Below are 10,461 nucleotides of genomic sequence, written 5' to 3' on the forward strand. Positions count from 1 at the left end.
ACAGTGTGGGGCATTGTAAGTTCAGGGCCCTCCAGACACTGAAGTCCCTAAAGTCTACCAATAGGTGATAAATATGGCTAAGTTCAGGGCTGAACCCTTCAGAACTAGAGAAGCAAAGACAAAGCCTTCACACTCTGATACTCAATTCATTTGGGTCCCCCCCGCCAGGGTATGATGGGAAGAAATAAGCATCATGGAGATGGGCCTAAGTTATTCTGTAACCTCATTCTCCACCAATCAAGTGTGCTGTTTACTGCTCTGCAGAGAGAAGGGGCAGTCTGCAAAGAGGGACCAGTAACAGAACTACCCTCACCATTAAACCACTGTCCCATGGCTCCTGCACATCAAGGATGAAGGTCTGCTCCAAAGCTGCATAAAACAAGTTTAATTTCCAACCAGGGTCACAGTCATCGTGTTATCCCACATTTGAGCAAGGATAGAGAAGGTGAGTTATTAAACATATACAGTCTACATTCCAGAGGAGGAAAAAAGAAGAGAAAAACCAGTTCAGAACTGCAGTTACCACTATAACACCACAAACAAACTTTGGGGGTAGCAGGGAGGGGGAGTCCCCAGGAAGAAGAAAGCTGGAACCAGGGAAAGCATAAAATTAAACCTACCAGAGGAGAGCAGGCGAGGGAGTGGGCAGAAATGGAATGAAACACCCAATCCCAAAAGAGCTGTTAAGTGAATGGGAATGTAGAAAGGACCACCCCTGCCAAGGGCTTAGCAGCCAGGGATACTACCGAGATCACTTACTGCCCCCTGGTGGCCAGGTCTGGAGCAGCACCAAGGCAACCCCCAAGGCTGCTTCCTTACACCCTCAACCCCAGATTGATCCCTGGAGTTCCAAAAAACAAGGTGGGGGGTGAGGGCTGAAATGAGGAAAACCTATTTGGGATTGGCATCTAACTAGGGAGGGTCAGAGAGGGAGTGAGGCAAAGTCCTCACCAACCACAAAGATACAGAGTGGGGAATCTTAAGTAGGAAAAAAACAAGGAAAAGACAAACAAGCAACAGCAGTGAAAGAATTGAGAAGGCAAAGAAGAGTTCAGGGAGGGAAAGGCAATAGGGCAGGACAAAAAAATCTGAGGAAACAGAGAAAAGAAAAAGTGTGGAGGAAAGCATCTGTGGGGTTAGGGGAATAAATACATTTTTAAATGAAACAGAAATTCCAAGTCCCCCCACCCCTCCCACACACACCAAACACACATACACACACACACACACACACACACACAAAGGCCTAGAGAGCAACACACACCCACAGCATCTTGGGTAACACATCACTAAGTAACTGGCACTGAGGGAGATACCCCTGGAACCTCTCTTTCACAGTTCAGTCTGGGATGGGGTGAGGGGTATTGATCTGTCTGCTGTAGACAAAGGGGACAGGAAGCCCGGCCCCGTGGAGTAGGGCTTGGGACAGCCCTACTGGGAAGGGGTCCTTCAGCAATGCTGTGGGGGGCCCTGAGCCCTGACCTTAGTGGAAAGGCATGGGCAGCTATCTTGGAGCTCAGGGCACAGCCAGCACACACAGGAGCCCACAGAACAGCCACAGCTTCACAGAAATTGCAGAAGTCAGGACCCAGCCAGGACCTCAGGGACAAGCGCCCCCTGTAGACAGAGAGACAAAGTAGCAGCAGCTTCTGAACAACTACATAATAATGGGAGGAGGACCCTGAAGACCACTGCATCCCACAAGCACCGACGATGACCATTTCAGGGTTCTGTTTCCTCCACTCCAACCCCTAGATCCATTTATGGCAAATGGGTGAGGAAGAGACAGCAAGGATGGTCTGAGGGCCTGGAAACAATAGAAAATCTTCATCCTTTAGCACATCCTGGACTAGAAAATGAGAGAGAGTTGGATAGGGGGTTGGTATTGAGGTCTGCTGTGTCATCCCACTCCCTAGTTCCTCATTAGACCACCCAGTCAGCCCTGGTCAGGCCAGCAGGACTACTAGGGTGAGAAAACTTCTGACAAAGGATAAATGAACTACCCAGACCCCAAGATAAGATTATGGGGAAGGCAGGAATGGGACTACTCCGTGCCTCACTTCTTCTAGTAACAGAAGAGAATGAAGATGGAAAACCTAAGGCTTCCTCCTCCCTTTCCCCATGCCCTGGTAACCACACACACACCACGGTCTTGCTATCCCCACCTCCTCCTCAAGCTCCTAAGGAACAGATCTAAGGATGGTGGGGGTGGATCAGTTGAACACTCTGGGCTGATAAGAGTGAGTGGGTTCTTCTCGTCTTCCCAATAACAAGGCATAGCAGAATGGCATCTCCTTGGGAACAGCCATCTTAGAGATAAATGCCACCCCCAGCCCTACAAAAGGTAGAAAGAGGGGTACAAGGAAGATGGTGGTGGAGAATCCATCACCTGTCCTACCATCCAGTATAACCTACTTGCAGAGAGGAGGAAAACCAGTCCAAGACTGGGGCAGTCCAGTTTGACCAATTCCTTCCCTCCCACCTTCTTCCCTTCATCTCACTAACATGGAAGAGGCAGATGATAGGCCCCAGTGGGCAGTGTCCTGGCTACAAGCCCTGAGCTGTACTCCACCCCCTCCCCCCTTCCCCCGGCCCCCACATATATATCTCTCTATACATGTATATACAGGCGCACACATGCACGCACACACAGAGAGGCCCGTGCAATTTCCATGTAGAACAGGGAGAGGGTGGTGAAGGAAAGGAAAACAAGGACTAGAAGAGGGGCTTGTGGGGACAAGGAAAGGACTCAGATGCCAAGAGCACAGCAACCAGTGCCAAATGAAGCAAACGGAGAGAATACCCCACCCCGAAACCCAAAGGGTGAGAGAGAGAGGGGCCACCCCATGAAACCATAACAACCTTATTTTTGTTTTAAATCCAGTAAATTGGAATGATTCATCAACAGGACAGCAACTGGGGACTGGTCATGTCAGTGGACAGGGGAGAGAGGGGAAGGCAGGGGAGGCAAGGCTCTTGCTGGGCATGCGGACATTATACCCAGGTCCCTGGCCACACTTGCAACGGGAAGGAAGGGGTAGGGCTGGGGTTGGGAGACAACAAGTATGTCAGGGGTGGGTGGGGCACTCGGATAGGGCTGCCTGGCTCTCACTTCTTGTTTTTGAGCTGATTGGCCAGCCAGTCCAGGCCTTCGTACAGCCCGTCCCCACTGGTGGCACAGGTGGCTTGAATGTACCAGTTGCGGTGACGCAGGGAATGCAGGCCCAGCTTGTCTGTGATCTCAGCAGCATTCATAGCATTAGGCAGATCCTGGAGCACGAGGGAGACACACAAAAAAGAAGCCTCAAGATCTTTCAAAGGCTTCTAGAGCACCTATCTACCAAAGAAATGTATAAGTACCTTCTTCTCCTCTTTTATTTCAGGAAACCCACAAGATCCTAAGGATTTAGTCACCCTAGAACACCAAATCCAAGGCACTAGAGGTCATTCCACTGAATATGGAGACTAAATATGGGGTTGGTAGGGAAGTGGACAGGTGATTCAGATTGACCAAAGCATCAGGCCTGTCTGACAGCAGGAGTGAGGGCAGTTCCACTAAAGTAGACAATAGGGAAGATGAAAGAAAGATTTGAGGCCATGTATCTACCACACCAATCCCTCAGGCCTGAAATGTTGCTAATAAAGCTGGGGTGGGGGAGAAGAAAAGGGGAATATGAAGTATATTCATATTTCCTACACTCCAAAAACTGAGAGCACAGTCATAGGGCTTCCCATACAATGAGCCCCAAGACTGCTTGATTTTACAGTCAGGCTGCCCTCTCCCCAATTCGGGGGTGGGAAGAAGTCTCACCTGTTTGTTTGCAAAGACAAGAAGCACAGCATCCCGGAGCTCATCCTCAGCCAGCATTCTCATCAGCTCTTCCCGGGCCTCATTTACTCGCTCCCGATCGTTGCTGTCAACCACAAATATCAACCCTAGGGAGGCAGAGCATGGGCTGCACAGACATGACAGATAACCCCCTCCCCCACCACCCAAAGACAACACCCTCCACATATTTGCTCCCTTTCCTCCTTTTCTCCCACCCCCAGGAGCTGCAGCAGGGCAAGGGTTGGCTGCCCATAACCAATGAAGACAGCCACACTCTCTGCTTATACCCAGCCAACCCATGCCAGTCCTGGGCAGTTCATCTGCCATACCTTGGGTGTTCTGGAAGTAGTGTCTCCAGAGGGGCCGAATCTTGTCCTGGCCACCCACATCCCACACTGTAAAGCTGATGTTCTTATACTCCACTGTCTCCACGTTGAACCCTTTGAAAAAAGAGGCAATTTGGCCACTTGGCCTCAAACACCAGGCCTAAAAGCAGTGCTCCAATGAGTTTGGTTCTGTTTCCCCCCCAGCCTTGGCCATGACACCAACAATGGAAAAAAAGCTAAGGCTTCCTCAGATCTGGTAATACTTGGCCTAGTAGCCTGAAGGCCAAAATGAAAACCTAAGAGAAGTCAAAGAGAATGAGAAGGCTGGTCAGGAGGTTCACAGTTGCCTCTATAATGTGAACCAACCTTCCCCCATTCATTCACTCAGTCGTTGGCTCTCCCTCCTATGAAGAAATGACTCAGCCCCAACTCCTGTACTTAGGCCACCAGAGTCTGCCTCAGCTAAGATGTGGGGCCTGAGAGGCAGAGTGAAAAAAGAGAAGTGAGCTTTATTCCCGAAGCCCCAAAGACAGAGCCAGTTGACGATGATGACTGGAGCTCCCATCTACCTGGCAAATGTTCTCCCTCCCATACGCAGGTCTTAACCAGGATTGGCCACTGAAGATCTAAACCCAAGCAATTCCAGACCTCTGGCAGGAACATCAAAGTCCTTCACCTGCTTTCCAAACAACACAGAGAACAAACCGACTCTAGTGCCTGAGGGCAACTGTTGAGTGCCAGGCTGTGGAAGTTCCCGCATCAGGGAGGCCCAGCACCTGCTAGAAAGCTAAAAGCCACACTTCTCTAAACCCCACAGATTGCATAGACTTGCCTGGAAAGAGGAGGCCAGGTGAGGGAACAGGAATAGGTCTCCTGCCCTGCCTTAGCTGTTGACATGAAAGCCCACATCCAAGCTGTGCCCTTACCAATGGTAGGGATGGTGGTGACAATCTCCCCCAGTTTCAGCTTGTACAGGATGGTGGTCTTTCCTGCGGCATCAAGGCCCACCATCAGGATGCGCATCTCCTTCTTCCCAATCAGGCTCTTCAGAAGGTTTCCAAAGATATTGCCCATGATCGCAGCAGCTGTGTTCTGAGGACAGTGAGGCCCAAGTGGGGGCAATGGCAGTCTGGTTTTGTCCTGGTTCCTGGTACGGAGGACTTGATCCTAGGCAAAGGAAATGCAAACATATTACCACTACTTGCTTGTCAGGACTTTATGTAAATGGAAGTTACCAAAGTCACGGCTGGAGTACATTCATGAAAAACCAAGAGACTGAGGGGACTATGAATACCAAGGCCCACTCAGATACATACTGAGCCTTTGGGAACAGAGACAAAGCAGTGAACACTCAGGATCCCTGCTCTGCCAGCAATCTAACTGTGTGACTCTGGACAAGTTACTTCACCTTTTCATACCTGCACCTGTAAACAGAGAAGGTTGGAACTAGATGATTTCTAGTCCCTTCAGTTCTGACATTCTATACTATACCCCAAGGCATTGCAAGATCATTAATGCCGCTCCCTCCCCCAACCTTACCCTAAGACTTCTGGAAAGGGTGGGAGAGGAGGGAGTGGAATGAGGAGTGGCTCTCTGTGACTCCTGACAAGGTTCAGGCTTGCCAGGTTCCCAAGGTTTATGCTCTCTGCTCTAATCAAGAGTCTCCACCTCTTCCCTTCCTATATTTCTGCAATTCCATCTTCTTTCCACACCAAAATAAATGAAGAAGAAATAAGAAAACTGCACTCCTAAAAGAGGCTGATCCTTTACACCCTGTGCAATACTAGCGGCTAAAGTTGTGCCCTATTCATACAACAGTGCACCAAGAATTGGGAGGTGGTGGGTGGAGAGACTATCCTTCACTTCTCAGCTAGGTAAATCCTAAATTCACTGTGGCCCATCCATGGAGAGCTAATCCACATGGTCACCAGCAATGAGGTAGTCATCTCGTTAGTTTCTTGCTTCTTCCCTAAGCCCTTCACTCTATTCTCCACATAGCATTCACAGTGATTTTAAAACCAAACTCAGGTCATGTGGTTTCTTTGTTTAAAACTCTCTCTTGGCTTCATAGCTCCCTTTCAGTAAAACCCAAAGCCTATACCATGGCTCACAAGGTCCTGCATGAACTACAATCCCTTACTTCTCTCATCAGATCTCCTACCACTCTCCTGCTTACTCCACTCCAATTCCCCTATGCTTTCCTGCCTCAGAGCTTTTATACTTGCTATTCCCTCTGCCTGGAATGCCGCTCTCCCAGATAAGCTTCATCAATTACTCCCTTACCTCCTTTAGGTGTCTGTTCCAATGTCAGCTATCAAAGAGGCCTTCCACAACCACCTGTATATAACACACACACACCTTACTCCCTACCCCATTTATGCCACTTTCCTTCTCTTCATGACATTTATCACCATCTGATACATTATATATTCATTTCTTGCTGTATAATTTTACTCCTCCTCCTATAATGTCAGCTCCTTATGTGTTTTGTTCACTGCTGTGTCCCTAGTAGCAAGAACAGTGTCTAGCACATACTAGTTGAATAACTGAACTAATTTTCAGGGTCTCTACTGACTTCACTGGCAGCTCACTCAGATTGGATGCAATGCCTGGTAAATAGCAGGCACTTAACAAATACCTGCTGAAAGGATGAAGAGGAGCAGTAAGAGCCACCATGAAGGTACAAAATGCCTATCTGCCCACTCCAGACATTGCCCCCAACAGGCAGAATCACAGTCATTCATTCATTCTCTCTCTTCTTCCCTCCCTTCTCTATGGCAGAGGACAACCACAGAAATGCATCTTTGAAACAATAATAAAGTGGGGGTTCACCCATGCCAGCCAGTTCTCTGTGCCTGCAGGAGGCATGCGTCAGCCGGCAGCTTATTCAGCAATCGCCATATGCCAACTGCTGGCATTCTCTACAGAGTATGGGAACCAGAGACTCACACACACCCCAAACCCAGCAGGCGAAGGAACAGGTCAAGACAGAGTGCACCCAAACCCAAGAATGTGAAAGGTGGATGGGGAGGAATCCTATTTACAAGCTAAAGCACTGGGGTTTGGTGGGAGTTTAGTTGTTTTTTCAAAAACTTCTTCAGGCTTCCCACCCCCATCCCCAACCCCACTCCCTGCCACTCTTCTTAGTTTGCAGCAAATTCCAGGCTAGTGCAAAGGAGCCAGATCAACAGCCCCTGGAGACCAAAGTACTAGTTTGTCCAAAAAAAGAGAAACAATGAGTGCTTATGGAGTGTTTCATCTTCAAAGGCCTCCCCAGACATCCACTAATGAGCCAGGCGTGGCGCTCCCCTACGTTCCCCAGATGAGCCCTGCCCCTGACCCAGAGGGTTCACAATCCGGGAAGAGGGCCTGACTCAACCTTAGAGCTCAACTTCAGCCAAGTCGCCCACTAGCCATCCTTCCTACCCTTCCTGCCTCAACCCACCCAGGCAGACAAAATCCCGAGGATCCCTGAGGCCAGAGGGGACACCTGCCCAGCTAAGATCAAATCTCACCAACCTCAGCAATTTGTGGTAGTCAGACTTCTGGTTCTGCTACCATCACCTCCAGAAATGTAAACCTTCCCTAAGCCTTCCTAGTCTTTATCCTGCCTCCTGCTCAGGTGGCCTTTTCTTCAGCTCCAGATGACACTTTGCTTTAAAAGGTTGGTATTATTAGGCTGTGGCCCAGATTCTGAGTTGAATTTTTTTTTTATTTCAGCATATTAAGGGTGTACAAATGTTTAGGTTATGTATATTGCCTTTGCCCCACCTGAGTCAGAGCTTCAAAGCATGTCCATCCCCCAGACAGTGTGCACCGTACCCATTAGGTGTGAATATACACATCCCCTCCTCCCCCTCCCCCTGCTGGACACCCGATGAATGTTACTACTGTATGTGCACAAAAGTGTTGATCAATAATGCCAATTTGATGGTGACTACATGTGGTGCTTGTTTTTCCATTCTTGTGATACTTCACTTAGTAGAATGGGCTCCAGCTCTACCCAGGATAATACGAGAGGTGCTAGATCACCACTGTTTTTTGTGGCTGAGTAGTACTCCATGGTATACATATACCACATTTTATTAATCCACCCATGAATTGATGGGCACGTGGGTTGTTTCCACATCTTTGCAATTGTGAATTGTGCTGCTATAAACATTCAAGTGCAGATGTCTTTTTTATAGAATGACTTTTTTTCTTTTGGGTAGATGCCCAGTAACAGGATTGCTGGATCAAATGTAGTTCTACTTTTAGCTCTTTGAGGTATCTACATATTACTTTCCATAGAGGTTGTACAAGTTTGCAGTCCCATGTGAGTTGAATTTATACCACACATTTATATTGCTGTCATTCATGACTGGAACTGTTGCTGATTAAATGATTACCAACTGTGAATTCAGCAGTGGCTGAAAAAGATATAAGCAGCCAACATCCCTTACACCCCAGAACATGGGTACACTGTCCTTTGGATTGCTTCTTTGCTAAGTTGTCGTGCAAAAGTCTTGGTTCAAAAGCTGATCCCAGTGTTACACCTATTTCTATTTCCTGGCATGTCACATCAAGACCCCTGAATGATCTGAACCACTCACATGGCACTTACTACCTTGCGGAGCTGTCTCCCCAATTAAACTGTGTATTCCCTATGGGCAAGGACTATGGCTTTTATTTATTTTGGATCTGTCCTCCCCCTCAGTACCAAGCCCACTGTGGGAGTTCAATCAAGCACACTGGCTGATTTAAGCCTCATCTGAGGATGTCCTTGTATCATTTCTTCTATCCAGTAGTACTTGGTATTTCTATGTAATGCACAGATAGTTGCTGAGACATCTTGTCAATTCTCAGCCATTTTCCACACATATCTGATCCCAGGACTGGTTTGGGAACACCAGAAATAGATTAAAAGACTAGAATTGGTGAGATTTTCTCTTGCCACTTAATATGCAATGGGCTGATAGATAATTGATGAAATATACAGTAACTATCATGTATCTACCCAGGACAGCCCTAGGCCTTGAAATTAATGATTATGACTCCTCTTTAAATATAATCAGGAGCTTGACTTAAATGAGCATTTCAAAGGGGATGCTGGCTTTCTTGCCTTGGCTTTCTCTGTCCCTGCCTATTACGAGATAGTATGCTGCCCTACCACCAGGATGGTGGCAGTTTTTAGCTTTGTGCCATGAACACAAATCTTTGGCTATACAGCCAATTCTCCATAATGTATTCCTAGAAAAAGGTTGAGGAAGCAGAATGGCAAAAAAATAAATAAAATAAAAATTAAAAAACCACTTTGATTATTTCTCTACATACTGTAGTACTATATAGCCTACAGTTACTCTCTTTCACCACAGATGGTACTCCTGTGTTGATAGGGCAAAATGCCAGGATTCCACGGGCTGTTGGGAACCAGGAATCAGCAGTTAAAACCGCAGGTGAGTGGCTCAAGATGAAAAATGGAATATGGTAATATCTCTATTAACAAAGACTCTATCTCAACATCCTATTTTATAGTTAGAAACTTTGTTATCACATGTCAAAATAACAATAGGAGTTCCAAAGAATGTGCTCCACTACAATGTGTGGGACACTGCAGATGTTCAGTCATGTACATTGGCTGATTTAAGCTGTATCTGAGGATGTCCTCACCGGAGGATAACTCAATACCCCTACCCCCACCCCTACCCCCCTAGGAGAGGCAGGCTGTTTGTTGCTGTAACTGGCTGCTCAGCCATCTTGGCTTGCATGCCTCAATCTCCAGGTGCTTCAGGGAGTCATAGGCCATAGCCCAGTCTGCCATACACACTCCCTCTACCTGATTACAGTGACTGATCCAGACATGTGCCCTGAGACGCCTCTGAGTGTCTGAGGGGACTCCTGATCTGATACTACCTCCTCCTCTTCAGGGTCCAGAGAAAGAACAGAGTCTCCCAAACCCTCTGCTGCCAGGCAGGGTACAGAAGAGAAGAAAAAAAAAAAAAAAAAGCAGCTTTGCTCCCAGATAATTTTCAGATTGAGATATCTAATGGAGATGCTATTTTTAGCACAGATAAACAAGCAGACCAATACAATTTAAGGGAATGCCTGTACTTAGTTTCCTTGGTACAGCTGGCTTATAACCTGTGTAAACTCCAAGTTTTAAATCTTGAGAGTACTGAAATCAGGACACAAGAACTCAGCAGGTGGCTCACGCCTGTGATCCTAGCACTCTGGGAGGCCGAGGCAGGCGAATCGTTTGAGCTCAGGAGTTCAAGACCAGCCTGAGCAAGAGCGAGACCCCGTCTCTACCAAAAATAGAAAGAAATT

The 10,461-nt window shown here is 47.5% G+C and overlaps 1 protein-coding gene across 1 annotated transcript in view; it reads right to left on the reverse strand.

Moving 5' to 3' along the window:
* Window positions 1–2,850: 2,850 nt before the first annotated feature.
* The window catches only part of ARF3 (ADP-ribosylation factor 3), a 21,410-nt gene continuing 13,799 nt past the window's right edge, over window positions 2,851–10,461 (reverse strand). The window contains exons 2-5 of the mRNA XM_012653491.1: window positions 5,082–5,322; window positions 4,159–4,269; window positions 3,812–3,936; window positions 2,851–3,270 (exon numbers count right to left, since the gene is read on the reverse strand). Of these exons, the coding sequence (XP_012508945.1) occupies window positions 3,109–3,270; window positions 3,812–3,936; window positions 4,159–4,269; window positions 5,082–5,229 (546 nt within the window). The 5' untranslated portion in view covers window positions 5,230–5,322 and the 3' untranslated portion in view covers window positions 2,851–3,108. The remainder of the gene's footprint in view (window positions 3,271–3,811; window positions 3,937–4,158; window positions 4,270–5,081; window positions 5,323–10,461) is intronic.

This window comes from Propithecus coquereli, unplaced genomic scaffold (genome assembly GCF_000956105.1).
Source record: "Propithecus coquereli isolate 6110/MARCELLA unplaced genomic scaffold, Pcoq_1.0 Scaffold111, whole genome shotgun sequence".
In the NCBI taxonomy this organism is placed as follows: domain Eukaryota; kingdom Metazoa; phylum Chordata; class Mammalia; order Primates; family Indriidae; genus Propithecus; species Propithecus coquereli.